The sequence below is a fragment of the Sus scrofa genome, chromosome 11 (genome assembly GCF_000003025.6).
Source record: "Sus scrofa isolate TJ Tabasco breed Duroc chromosome 11, Sscrofa11.1, whole genome shotgun sequence".
NCBI classification, from domain to species: domain Eukaryota; kingdom Metazoa; phylum Chordata; class Mammalia; order Artiodactyla; family Suidae; genus Sus; species Sus scrofa.
The window spans coordinates 68,435,407-68,450,178 of record NC_010453.5 but is presented as its reverse complement, the minus strand read 5'-3'; the positions used below and the strand labels follow the sequence as shown (position 1 = coordinate 68,450,178).

Here is a 14,772-nt window from a genome sequence, read left to right as displayed (position 1 = left end):
GTTCTGAAGTACAGAGCTTGATTCATGGAGTTTTATATGGCTTTCTTGAATTGATTTTAAAAGAATGTTGTGTGTTAAGGTCCAAAAATATAGTTACTGAGAACCCTTACTTTTTAATTTTTTTGTCTTTTTGCCTTTTCTAGGGCCGCTCCTGTGGCACATGGAGGTTCCCAGGCTAGGGGTCAAATGGGAGCTGTAGCCGCCAGCCTACACCAGAGCCATAGCAACGCCATATCCAAGACACATCTGTGACCTACACCACAGCTCACAGCAACACTGGATCCTTAACCCACTGAGCGAGGCCAGGGACTGAACCCGCAACCTCAGAGTTCCTAGTCAGATTCGTTAACCACAGGAAGTCCAAGAAACTTTAAAGATAATGTGATAGCTGGTTCTAGCTGAAGTCAAGCTTTATGTCCAACTTAATGACAATTTTTAATCATACTATATTCTTTTTAACCTACACTTACTAATCCCCAAAATAAGCAGTTGGTGTTAGGTCTCAAAGCTCCTTTGCTTGTGGGCTTGGCTCTGAAAATACTACAAGCTTGTGTCAGCAGCCGAGACTGCTCCCCTGATCTCAGACACATATGTACACCTGCTTCGCCACCTGGCTGTTTAATGGACACCCGGAGCAGAATCACCCACACTGGAACTGATGCTCTCCCCGCCTCCACTTGCTCTGCCTGAAGTCCTCCTAGCAGATAAACGCTATCCTTCCAGTCACTCAGTTCCCAACCCTTGGACTCATCCCTGGTGTCTTTTCTCCCTGTACTTTACATACAATCTCCCTACAGCTCTGGCTCCAACATACATCCACAGGATCTACCACCAGCCCCTGGTTTAAGCCATTACCTCCCGCCTGGCTATCACGGCGTCCACTAAACTGGTCTGCTTCTGCCCTTGTCTCCATTGAGTTGATCCTCAATACAGAACAGGAAAGATCCTTTTGACTAACGGCATGGTTCAGACCAGAAACGTGGGGTCATTCACTGACTTCTCTTCCTCTTCCGCCTTCTCCAGTCAACCTCTCCAGCAGTATCCCACCCCGCCTCCTGAACCCCTCTCTATCTCTGTGCCTGCTCCCCACTTCTTCCCTGCCACCACCCACCTCTGCCTTCCCTCTTGCCTGGCCCTGAAGCTTTCTCCACGTAATATTAGAGTGATTTTCCTAAAACACGAATGTGGCCATGTCACTGCTCAATATGCTTCGACAGTTCTCGATGCCCTTCAGACTGCATGGCTTGTAAGTCCTTCAAAATCTGCCCCCCTGGGAAGTTCCTGTTGTGGCTCAGCGACAGCAAGCCCAACTAATATCCAAGAGGATGCCAGCTGGATCCCCGACCTCGCTCAGTGGGTTAAGGATCCAGTGTTGCTGTGAGCTGGGGTGTAAGTCACAGATGTTTCTTGGATCTGGTGTGGCTGTGGTGCAGGCTGGCAGCTACAATTCCAATCTGACCCCAGCCTAGGAACCTCCATAAGCCAACAGGTATGGCCTCTTCTCCTAACGTCTCCTTCCGGTACATCTGCATTCCTCCCTCACATTGCCACTTAAGTTTCTTTCTTAGCAAATAGCAGACAAGATTTAAAAATAACTCCCCATGGAGTTTCCATCATGGCACAGCAACCACGAATCCAACTAGGAACCATGAGGATGCAGGTTCAATCCCTGGCTTTGCTCAGCGGGTTAAGGATCTGGAGTTGTGACGAGCTGTGGTATAGGTCGCAGAGGTAGCTCAGATCTCTCCTTGCTGTGATGTGGTGTAGGCCAGTGGCTGCAGCTCCAATTTGACCCCTGGCCTGGGAAATTCCATATGCTGCCGGTAGAGCCCTAAAAAGCAAAAAAATAGAAAAATAATTTCCTATGTATTCTAGTATTTTATAGTTTCACATTTTCATTTAAATCATTTAATCACTTCAATATAAGGAATAAAGTTGGAATCTACCTATTTTTTCCCAGATAGCCAGTCCCACTTTATCCACTACTATTCATCAAATCTGTTTTTTCCGTTTTTTCTTTAGTACACTTTTTGTTACCCACCAAATTTAGACTCATTTTTATTATACACAGAAAATGTTTACTTGGAATTTCTTTGTTCACCAGTCCTTCTAAATCTTTCTTCAGGATTGTTATTTATTTATTTACTAATTTATTTTATTTTATTGCCTTTTTTTAAGGGCCACACATGCAGCATATGGAAGCTCCCAGGCTAGGGGTCGAACTGGACTACACCTACCGGCCCACGCCACAGCTGCAGCGACTCAGGATCTGAGCTATGTCTGCAACCTAGAGCACAGCTCTTTGCAATGCTGGGTCCTTAATCCACTGGGCAAGGCAATGGATCAAAGCCACAACTTCATGGATCCTAGTTGGGTTTGTTACTGCTGGGGCACGAAAGGAACTCCCACTCATTTATTTTCTACTAAAGTATTTCTATAAAAATTTCTTCAGTGAGGCCTGTTTGCAGTCAATTGTTTTTGGTAACCTGAAAAAGGTAGTTCACTTTCATTCTTGAAAAACAGCATTGCTGAGTACATGATTCTATGTAAATAGCTTACTTCTGGAGTTCCTGTTCGTGGCTCAGTGATAATGAACCCAACTAGTATCCATGAGCACAAAGGTTCAATCCCTGGCCTTGCTCAGTGGGTTAAGATCCGGCGTTGCCATGAGCCGCGGTGTAGGTCACAGAAGCAGCTTGGAGCCCCGCTGCTGTGGCATAGGCCAGCAGCTGCAGCTCCAATTCAACTCCTAGCCTGAGAACCTCCATGTGCAGCAGGAGCAGCCCTTTTTTAAGAAGAAAAAAAGTTCATTTCTCTCATCGCCAATTTAAAGATATTATCTTTTTGCACTTCCACTGCCACTTTGCTTTTCCTTTGCAGATGCTCAGTCTTTTTTCCCTCTTGCTGATTTTAAGAGTTTCTCTTTTCTCTGGTGTTCTCTGGTTCTGCCCAGTTGATCTATGTATGGGTTTCATTTTATTTATTCCACTTGGGATTCACTGAGTATCCTTTATCTATGGATTCTTATCTTTCATCTGTGCTGGAAAATCCTAGCTGTTATTTTTCATATATCTTATACTCTGTAACTCTGTAATAGTACTAATATGTGAAATCCTTGGGACTTGGTCTAAATTTGTGGCCTATGATAATTCTTTGTGAATTTCTGATTAACAGATCATATTAATTGACCTTAAGTCGGGGGGGGGGTTATTCTGCAAACCTGAATTTGGGAGACTTGCCTTCAGAGGATTTCTACTTGATTCTGCCAAGAGTCAGAAGGCATTTTTTAACCTAGAACTGTTCTGGCCCCTCTTCAAGAATCCAGGCTTAATATAGGCAGAGACCAAGCTTCACCGCTGGCCCAGTCTTCCAACTGGCTAAGGACTTGATCTAAGTGTTGACCCAAAGGAGAACAACTTCAGCCTCCCGTGCTTGCCCGGCTTCCTGCTCTGGCCCCAACCCACTTTTGGAGGGAGGGGGTGGAGTTGGAGGAGTCCCGAGATACCTTTTTCTACCTATCATAAGCCCACTGATGCATCATTCTGGAACATCAAAGACTAATTATTCATTCATTTAGCAAAGTTATTTGTTGAGCACCAACTCTATGCTTGGGACTGTTTAAACACCAGAGATACTCTAGTGAGGAGAACAGAAAAATTCCTCTTCTCATGAGCATAAGTTCTCATTGGAAAGACTATAAACATGTATATAGTACATTAGATGGTGATAAATGCTAAAGAGAAAAATTAGGAAGTGTGGATGAGGGGTGTGGGCAGGAAGAGGATGTCTTTTTTTTTTTTTAGGGCCTCACCCACAGCATATGGAAATTTCCAGGCTAGGGATGGAATCTGAGCTGCAGTTGCCAGTCTACACCACAGCCAGAGCAATGCCAGATCCTTAACCCACTGAATGAGGCCAAGGATCAAACCCGAATCCTCATGGATACTAGTTGGGTTCCTTACTGCTGAGCCACATGGGAACTCTGGGGAGGCTGTAATTTTAACAGGATGGTGAGAAGGGAAGATCGTGTCCCAGGAAAGACCAGAAGGATGTGAGGAACAGACACTTGAGGAAGAGAGAAAAGCAACTGTTGGAGTTCCTGGTGTGGCTCAATGGGAACGAATCTGACCAGCATCCATGGGGACGCAGGTTCGATCCATGGCCTCGCTCAGTGGGTTAAGGATCCGGCGTTACCGGGAGGTGTGGTGTAGGTCGAAGATGTGGCTTGGATCCAGTGTGGCTGTGGCACAGGCCAGAGGCTACATCTTTAATTAGACCTCTAGCCTGGGAACCTCCAAATGCTGTGGGTGCGGCCCTAAAAAGACAAAAAAAAAAAAAAAAAAAAAGAAAGAAAGAAAGAGAAAAGAAAAGAAAGACAAACAACTGTAAAGGCCTGGAGGTAGGAACATGCCCAACGTGTCTGAGGAACAGCAGGGTGACCAGCACAGCTGGGAGCAAGCTCCAAGAGCCCTAGGGCCACTGTAAAGACACTGAATCTAACAGAAGTCACTGGCAGGCGGTGACGGGGATGAAGTGATCTGATACATGCGAACAGGTCTGCTATGACTGCTACACTAAGAGACCAGTAGAGGAAAAGAATGGGAGCAAGACTGGACATAGGGTTGCCCTGGCCTGTATCCCAAGGCACTTCTGCTCAAGTTAAGAAGAACATTCCACTAACTCAGTAATTATCTGGAATCACCAGTTATGCACAGAGTATTGTGAAATTATTATTCTTATTTTCACTTTTTTTGGTCTTTCTAGGGCTGCACCCTTGGCATATGGAGATTCCCAGGCTAGGGGTCAAATCAGCCTACACCACAGCCACAGCAACGGGGGCTCCAAGCTGCTTCTGTGACCTACACCACAGCTCCCCGCAACGCCTGATCCATAACCCACTGAGGACAGGGATCAAACCTGCATCCTCATGGATGCTAGTCAGATTCGTTTCTGCTGAGCCACAACAGGAACTCCTGAATTATTTTAATAAAACTTTTTCCTTTATCGGCGCTGCCCCTGCAGTGTATTTAAGTTCCTGGGCAAGGAGCGAAGCTGAGCCGCAGCTGCAGCATAACCCCCTTCACCAGGTCAGGGACTGAACCTGTGCCTCAGCAGTGCCTTGAGTCCTACAGAGACAACATTGGAACCTTAACCTGATGCGCCATAGTGGAAACTCTTAATCAGGTATTTAATAAGACATACATGGGGGAAAAAATGTAATTGTAATGTACACATGTAGGGATAACCTGACCCCCTTGCTGTACAGTGGGAAAAAAAAAAAAAAAAAAAAGACATACAATCCATAAAAATCACGTAAAAGAAACTATAGCATATAAGTGCTAAAAAGCTTCTAAATATTTATATGTTCCTTTTTCTAATTAGAACAGGAAAGAAAGACTGGGGGGGAGGCTAAGAAGCTGAGGAAGAAAAAAATCTGAGTTTTATGGATTCATTACAAGTCACTGTGATTGTTGTGGAAATTTTGTTAAAGGGCTGCTATAAAATGAAAAAGTGTAAAATATGTAACATCATGCACTTAAAATGAAAATAAGTGAACCTGACATATTAAACTACTTTATACACCAAAAGGCTGAAATGATAAAGATTCAGTTAAAATTATTTTAAAATTAAACATCCACACAAAGAGCTGTGCACCTGCACCTACTCTGCATCCTCTACTGAGGCAGATGAGCCTGTGAACCATCAGCTCTGAAAGCTGTGGTCATTAAATGTCTACAGAATACCAATACTTAAAAATCATTTTCTTATTTGAAAATGTAAATTCAGGATAAATTTTGAGAAGAAATGTTTTTTTGCCTTTTAGGGCCATACCACAGCATATGGTAAATTCCCAGGCTGGGGGCTGAATCAGAGCTGCAGCTGCTGGCCCACACCATAGCAACGCCAGATCCAAGCTGCGTCTGCGACCTACACCACAGCTCATGGCAACATCAGATCCCTGACACACCGAGCGAGGCCTGGGATTGAATCTGTGTCCTCAAGGATAATAGATTCATTTTGGCTGCGCCACAACCGGAACTCCTGAGAAGAATGTTTTAAAGGCAGATTCTAAAGAATTTTTTCCAAAGGAAAAATAAAGACTATCCTTGGCAGACCAAAGCATGGCTCAGATGTTTCACTCACTGTAGAATCCATCTGATTATATCTGGCAATATCTTTATGCAGTGTCCGTAGCATAATCATAGCCACCATTCCAGACAAGAAGAGGACAATGACCAGGGAATTCATGATGCTGTAAAAATAAGCATGTCAGCTTAATCTTCGGAACAGCAAAACTCTTTTTAAAAACTACTTATTGAATAACATTAAAACAGCATTAATCAAATTAAAAACTTAACCTAAAGTCAAACAAATTCAATGAGCTGTGTTCTGCTATGTGGCCTTGTAGTGGATACATAGCTTTATATACTTATCATAATATAATTTTGTGGTCTGTTAAACTCTAGAAATTTTTTTTTGGGTCCATGGTCAATATTATTAAATAACTATTGTACCCGAATCAGGGCCACATAAGCTGCAACGATCAACAATGGACTAGTCTGCACCCTCAAGAAATCTACTGAAGAACAACAAAAAAATTTATTTAATAAATTAATGAGTATCAAAAAGATTAGTTAGCAAAGGAGGAAAAGGAGCATGATGGTACCATGAACGGCTTTCTAGATAAAGGTTTTAGGTCATGCTTTGAAGAGAGAGCAGTAATAATAAAAACAATAATAAACAGTGATAATAGCCACAGCAGCTTGTCTATCGAGCTCTCTTCCATATCAGGTAAGGTGCTCAAATTCTGTTTCATTACTTCCCTAAGTTTTCAGACAGTCCCATGAAACAGGTTATTTCTAGATAAAGAAACAGACTCTGAGGAACTGGGTGATTTAGCCTGCCTCACAACCAGTGACTGAAAGCCAGGGACTGAACCCACGTCCATCCAATTCAAAAGCCCAGCCTTTTGAAGAACTGGAGAGAATCAGAGGGTGAAGGAGATATTCAAAGGGACAAAGAACAGAATAAGGAAGGACAAAGCATAAAGGAAAAACTCTATCCTCTTACCTAAACCACTGAATGTGGGTATGAGGCATAGATTCCAAAATGTAGTCCCATCTAGATGCCCATCTGATCTTCTTATCTTCCTAGAGGGATTTAAAAAAAAAAAAAAAAAAACCAAACTCCAAAAAAACTCTTTAAATAAGAATTTGTCAACAAAGTGTATTAGGAATCCAAAAATTTCCATTCACAGCTTAACCCTAAATACAATTTCACATTATCATAACCTGGGTTAGTCATGAGACTCATGGAGCAAGAATTACTCAAGTATCAGGAAAATTGGGATGAGATTAAGCAGTAAATAAAAAATAATAAGAGTTCCTAAAAGTACCTGGCTCCTTGTATTATTTTTAAGGTCTTATTTTAAATTTTAATTAGGAAAGGCTCATTTTAAAGCTCAAGACTTCGAGTTGTATTTAATGTCTTTCAGAAAACTGAATGGAATGGCTTATCCTTTCTTCTCTTTGATGCTACTATTTATTTCTATGAGACACCTAACCAGACCAGCATCATAACCTAGGTACCCTGAGCATCTGGCAGGTGTCACCCACATTGAGCTCTTAATACCTAGCGAGAAATATGTACTACTTACTGCACTAGGCTTGAAAAATCACACACTATATGGGGAAAGTAAGGATCATAACTACACTGGATTGCCAAGATAGTTTATTAAAACAGAGATGGAATACTGCCCAAGATGCTCATAAAATCAACATTCACTTTCCTCCTAAGAAAACCTTCCCTGAATTCCCTAGGAGCCAGTATAGATCATCCACACCAGGAAACTCTCCATTTAAGTTTATCCTCAAATCCTGACTTTTAAAATGGTGTTTCCCCCAAATGCTTATTGCAATCGTTGACATTTTCATACCGCCCTCTACGTCTATTTCTGACGTTTTGTCTTGTTTGTAGCTCTTAGGGCCTAAACACAATCAGGCTCAGCTCTCCAACTTGCTATACTTCTGATTTAAATGAAGACTTAGTCTTGAGCGTGATTATGCACTGACAAACTATGTCAAAAATCAGCTCATTAAAAGCTTATCTATTTGTAAAACTGAATCATTTATATTTTTAATTAAAGTAATATGAATTTAAGATCACTTTCTGTGTTATACTAAACATAAAATCACACTCACCTCAAAGCTAACAGAGTACGTATAGGCAATTTTGATCTCCCCAGAAGCCTTGTTACTTATATCCATGGGGGGCCCGGAGCAGTCTGGTTTATCTATATGGGTGTGTTTGAAGCTGTGGGAAGAAACATTTTGGCAAGATGCTGATAAAGCAGTTTTTTAAAAATGAGGTAAAGTGAAGGTTAGAGATTTTGTACATATTTCACAATGCTGCTGACAGTCGAAAGTCATTCATGTCACAATGAACAGTACAAATATTTACTTCATATAAATAAAAGGCTTAGTTATGTGTACAAAATTGTCACTCAAAATTGGAAACAAACTTTTGAAAACATTACTTGAAGAGCATTAACTAATCTTTAAAAAAAAACAAACAAACACTGAGCGAGTTCAACTGCTATCATATTATGGCATGTGTTGCATGTGTTTCTCCACCACATGAGAAAATGGCTACATCAATTGGCCGGGGGCGGGGGGGGGGCGTGTATAATGAAAAACAACAAAAAAAGAATACGCAATCGGAAAAGGGTCTCACAAACAACGTAGGTATTTTCAGACTAAAAAAAGCTGACAATCTGAAGAGATGCCCTTTCAATGACTTGTCACATACTGGCATCTAACCGCATGGAGACTTTGGAAATGACACACTAATTAGCTCATCTGGGCCTCTGATGAGAGGTCAGGTTGCAAATATCCGGGGCAGTGCTTTTGCCGTGAAAGGGAACACACTGTCCTAACCACTTACGGCCTCCAACCTAGGCTGACACGGAAAGGCTGTCAAAAACTGTTCGAGAAACCAAACAGAAAGGCATCTTGGGTTTGCCTACTTACTACAACAGGAAGATACCTGAATGGTTTCTCTGGGAAATCCACAACTCAATAACAAATCACCAAAATCCAAAAGACCAGAGCACACGTCAGAATACTGATTAAGGAAAAAGTTAATTTAGCCCCAAATATTTATTCTTTGGGTCCAAATTTTACTTACAGTTATTTACTTTTTTCTATTGTCTAAGTTACCTTTTTGGTTCAAGTTTAGCAGCCACTAATCTTGCTCCCATGGATCCAGTTTCAACAACATGATAGTGTATCTTGATGTCAACATGGTTGAAGATGTAAAATGTATCTCTTTCGTGGAATTCTGACTGTGGAACAGAACTTAAAGTTAATGGTAGAAATGGACTGCAAGAGTCAAAACATAAAACTTTTTTTTTGTCTTTTTTTTTTTGCCATTTCTTGGGCCACTTCCGAGGCATATGGAGGTTCCCAGGCTAGGGGTCTAATCGGAGCTGTAGCCGCCGGCCTACGCCAGAGCCACAGCAACGCGGGATCCGAGCCGTGTCTGCAACCTACACCACAGCTCACGGCAACGCCGGATTGTTAACCCACTGAGTAAGGGCAGGGACCGAACCCACAACCTCATGGTTCCTAGTTGGATTCGTTAACCACTGCGCCACGATGGGAACTCCAAAACTTTTTTTTTTTTTTGGTCTTTTTAGGCTGCACCAGCGGCATATGGAAGTTCCCAGGCTAGGGGTTGCACTGGAGCTGTAGTTGCCAGCCTATGCCACAGCCAGAGCAACGTGGAACCTGAGCCGTGTTTGTACCCACACTGCAGCTCACAGCAACGCCAGAGTCCCAGCCCAGAGAGGGGGACCAGTGATCGAACCCGAGCCCTCATGGATTCCTGTCACATTCGTCACTGCTAAGCCACAACAGTAACTCCAAACCAAAGAACTTTAAAATGAGCCACAAGAAGTCAGAACATTTGAACAAGGACACAATTTTAATCCTTCTGCATAAAAATGTAAGTCTTAAGCTTAAAGCTCCTTTTTTAAAAAACTGAGGTATAGCTGATTTACAATGCTGTTAGTTTGTTGTACAGCATACAATAAAAACTGTTATACTTTTTCAGATTCTCTTCCATTATAATTTATCACAAGAATTGACTATAGTTCCCTTGTTGTTTACCTATTTTATATTCAGTAGTTTGTATCTATCAACCCCAAACTCCTAATTTATGCCCCCTTCCTCCCCGCCCCCCCTTTCCCTTTGGTAGCCATAAGTTTGTTTTCTATGTCTGTGAGCCTGTTTCTGTTTTGTAAATAAGCTCATTTTATCATTTTTCAGATTCCACATATAAGTGACATATGATATTTGTGTTTCTCTGACTTACAATCTCTAGGTCCATCCATGTCGCTGCAAATGGCATTATTTCATTCCTTTTTATGGTGGAGTAATATGCCATTGTGTGCATGTGCCACATCTTCCTTAACCATTCATCTGTTCATGGACATTTAGGCTGCTTCCATGTCTTGGCTACTGTCAATAGTGCTCCTGTGACACTGGAGTGCACATATCTTTTCTATTTAGAGTTTCTGTCTTTTCTGGCCAAATGCGAGGAGTGGGGCTGTGGGATCGTACGGTAACTCTAGTCTTAGTACCTTAAGGAATTTCCACACGACTTTCCACAGAGGCTGTACAATTTACATTACTATCAACAGTGTAGGCGGGTTCCCTTTTCTCCCTTCCACACCCTCTCCAGCATTTGTTATCTGTGGCCACCAAACAGCATATATTATTTGTAGAGTTTTTTTTTTTGTCTTTTGTCTTTTTAGGTCCACACCTGCGGCATATGGAGGTTCCCAGGCTAGGGGTCTAATCGGAGCTGTTGCTGCCAGCCTACGCCAGAGCCACAGCAACACCAGATCCGAGCCGTATCTGTGACCTACACCACAGCTCACGGCAACGCCGGATCCTTAACCCACTGAGCAAGGCCAGGGATCAAACCCGCAACCTCATGGTTCCTAGCTGGATTCGTTTCCACTGTGCCACGATGGGAACTCCTATTATTTGTAAACTTTTTGATGATGGCCATTCTCACTGGTGTGAGGTGATACGTCATTGTGGTTTTGATTTGCATTTCTCTAATAATTAGCAATGCTGAGCATCTTTTCATGTAACTATTGGCCATCTGGATGTCTTCTTTGGAAGAAATGTCTATTTAGGTCTTCTGCTCATTTTTTATTTTTATGGCCACAGTATATAGAAGTTCCCTGGCTACAGACTGAATCTGAGCTGCAGTGCTACCTAGACCACAGCTGCAGCAAGACCAGATCCTTTAATCCACTGTGCTGGTCTGGGGATCAAACTTGCACCCCTATAGCAACCTGAGCAGCTGCAGTCAGATTCTTAACTCACTGTGCTACAGTGGGAATTCCATTCTGCCTGTTTTTTGTGTTATTTTTGTGTTTTTGTTTTGTTATTGAGCTATATGAGCTGTCTGCATACTTTGGAAATTAAGCCCTTGTCAGTCATATCATGCGCAAATATTTTCTTCCAGTCTGTAGGCTATCTCTTTGTTTATGGGATTCCTTTTCTGTGAAAAAGCTTATACATTTGATTAGGTCCCATTTGTTTGTTTTTGCTTTTATTTCTACAGCATTGGGACCCAAGACTGATGTAAAGAAACACTGTGTGATTTACATCAGAGAATATTTTGCCTACATTCTCTTCTAGTTCTATGGTGTCATGACTTATTCAGTCTTTAAGCCATTTTGAGTTTATTTTTGTGAATGGTGTGAGGGTGTGTTCTAATTTCATTGATTTACATGCAGCCATCCAACTTTCCCAACACCACTTGCTGAAGAGACTGTCTTCTTGCTTCCTTTGTTGAAGATTAATTGACTGTAGGTGTGTGGGTTTATTTCTGGACTCTCTGTTCTGTTCCACTGATTTGTATGTATGTCTTTGAGCCAATACCACAGTGTTTGATTGCCATAGCTTTGTAGCATGGTATCAAGTCTGGGAGGGTTATGGCTCCATAAGATTAAACTCTTTATAAATATAGCCAAAACTAACTGGCAGAGGCACAAATTATACTTCTTTAATGCTTTACATCCTACATAAATCTTTAAAAGTACTTGAGAAAACATCTAATATTGTTTAGCTTTTTCCCTTATGATAAAACAAATAAAATAAAAATTTAAATAATACATGTTAAGAGCATGCTCAATGTTACGTATGTGAACACTTTTCCTCTATGGAAGTCTAAAACTTTAGAACAAACCAATAAACTAAATTATTCAAGAGTCCTTGGTCAACTCTCACAGAAGCATTAATCAAAACAACCAGTTTCATGACTGAGCTAACTTCTACTACCAGGTCATATTCATTACGAGATTAAATCAGGTTGATCTGGTAATACAACATTTGATATATATAACCCAATAATTTTAATTACTTTCTAAATTAATGTCTTTGTTATTTTGATTTTTTAAATTCTAAAATAATGTTAAGATTGTTACCTTTTTAAAAAGGCATAACAGGAGTTCCCAGGGTGGCTCAGTGGTAATGAACTCAACTAGTATCCAGGAGGACGCAGGTTCGATCCCTGGCCTTGCTCAGAGGGTTAAGGATCAGGCGTTGCCACAAGCTACAGTGTAGGCTGCAAATGTGGCTTGGATCTGGTGTTGCTGTGGCTGTGGTGTAGGCTGGCTGCTGCAGCTCCAATTTGACCCCTAGCCTGGGAACGTCCATATGCTGCAGGTGTAGCCCTAAAAAGACAAAAAAGGCATAATACCAAACTTTTGCAATACAATATTTTATGGATTGAAACTCGTAATACAAATTTCATGGACTTATAATTAGGTTTTTTTGGGGCAGTCCTCTATGAATATATTTTTTTAATATGTAAGATTTATGAATCTAACTTTTTTTTGTCTTTTTAGGGCCACACCTGCAGCATATGGAAGTCCCCAGGCTAGGGGTGGAATCGGAGCTGTAGATGCTGGCCTACACCACAGCCACAGCAACACAGGATCCGAGCCACGTTTGTAACCTACACTACAGCTTATGGCAATGCCATATCCTTAACCCACTGCGCGAGGCCAGGGATCAAACCAGTGTCCTCATGGATACTACTCAGGTTCGTTACCACTGAGCCATGACGGGTATTCCTGAATCTAACTTTTAATACAGTTAGAACATACAAAGTCCTAGCCCTCAGCATAGTGTTTAGTATATAAGAGTCAATGCCAGTAAATGCTGAACTGCACTTGAATTATTTTAGTTCTAGAGCTTTTTGTTTAAAAGGGTTGCTAGATTTGACCTTTTTTTTTTTGGCCAAGCTTACAGCCTGTGGACATTCCTGGGCCAGGGATCGAACCTGTACCACAATGCAGGATCCTTAACTTCTAGGCCACCAGGGAACTCCTAGAGTTAAAAACTGTTAATCTGGTTTAAATTTAAAGATCTAAGCAGCTGTCCTTCAGAACATCTGAACTGTACTTACTTGGTGGATATAACAATTTTTGTCCAGATAAAGACTGACTTTTTCTGGAGTTTCAGGGTGGCTTCTTGGGTTAACAGTCTGGTGATGTTACTGTAATAGCTTGGGTTGCTACTGTGGCCCAGGAACTTCCACACACCACAGGTGCAGCCAAAAAAAAAAAAAAAAGACGGACTCCTTCTACCAAAAAGTATTTTTAAAAGTAGTACAGGGTTAGTTTATCAGCAACTTACATTAATAACACAGGCATCTTTTGCATGGCCTTTATCTGTAATGTAACAGCCAATAGGAAATCCAGGATTACAGTACCTCTGACCATCTTCAACATCGTAACACCACGTTACAGGCATATTATCCACAATCCTATGCAACAAAGAAATTCAGGTTACAGATCAACAAATATGACCAAGAATTACTCCCTAAAAGTGTGTCATCACTTTGTAAATTTAAATGTCTACAAATGCCTTAAGATGTCAAAACTACAATCAAAGAATTTTGATAAAATACAGTATTTCATAAGTAAAAGTATTATGCTAATACCTGACACACTGTAGTGAGGAAAAAATTACAGCTTCTTTGAAAGAGTTTTACAAATTAATTTATTGCAATTACTTATTTAACAGTATTATTACCTAGACACCTGAGTGTAATTTATCTTCAGCACAACACACAAAAGCTCTAAATAGATACAAAACAATACATTCAGTTCCTTGGGAAAAGTACAGAAACAAATGTCTTTTATTACTCAGGCAATTCAATAAAAAGGAGAATAATATAACCACAAGACATGGGAAAATGTTCAATTTGAGGGCCAGGTGGAAAAGCGAAAATTATAGTATCATGTATTAAAACTGTGTAAACCTAACTTATGTCTAAAAGAAATGCTGCTATAAAACTAGAGAAACAAAGCTTTCAAGTTCCATAGTGAAAAGAAACATTTTAAAAAAAGGATAAAAGAGAGGAACAAAGTGCTGTAATACTGTAAACCACATTACAGTCCAAGCATGGGGTCCCTATGCCCAGAACACACTGCGGGATACAGATTTTAAAATTTACTAAAAATAGACTTGCTGTATTATAGTCATAAGACAACATTCCAGGGCATGTTTTATTTGTTAATTAATGTATGCCTTAGGAAGTAAAATAATGATTTTATATTCACCCAAGGTGTACATTAATGACCTAATAAAATACGTCTCATCACATAAAATGCTATTTAATAGTACCCAATGCATTAAATTTTAGAATCACCTATACTATTAAGCTGCTTATAACCAGGTTAGT

General features: G+C 40.9%; 1 protein-coding gene across 1 annotated transcript in view; it reads right to left on the bottom strand.

Moving 5' to 3' along the window:
• TM9SF2 (transmembrane 9 superfamily member 2) overlaps nucleotides 1–14,772 on the bottom strand; it is a 62,123-nt gene that overhangs the window by 19,778 nt on the left and 27,573 nt on the right. Inside the window, exons 5-9 of the mRNA XM_021065854.1 lie at nucleotides 13,722–13,851; nucleotides 9,219–9,343; nucleotides 8,202–8,313; nucleotides 7,072–7,151; nucleotides 6,145–6,253 (exon numbers count right to left, since the gene is read on the bottom strand). Of these exons, the coding sequence (XP_020921513.1) occupies nucleotides 6,145–6,253; nucleotides 7,072–7,151; nucleotides 8,202–8,313; nucleotides 9,219–9,343; nucleotides 13,722–13,851 (556 nt within the window). The remainder of the gene's footprint in view (nucleotides 1–6,144; nucleotides 6,254–7,071; nucleotides 7,152–8,201; nucleotides 8,314–9,218; nucleotides 9,344–13,721; nucleotides 13,852–14,772) is intronic.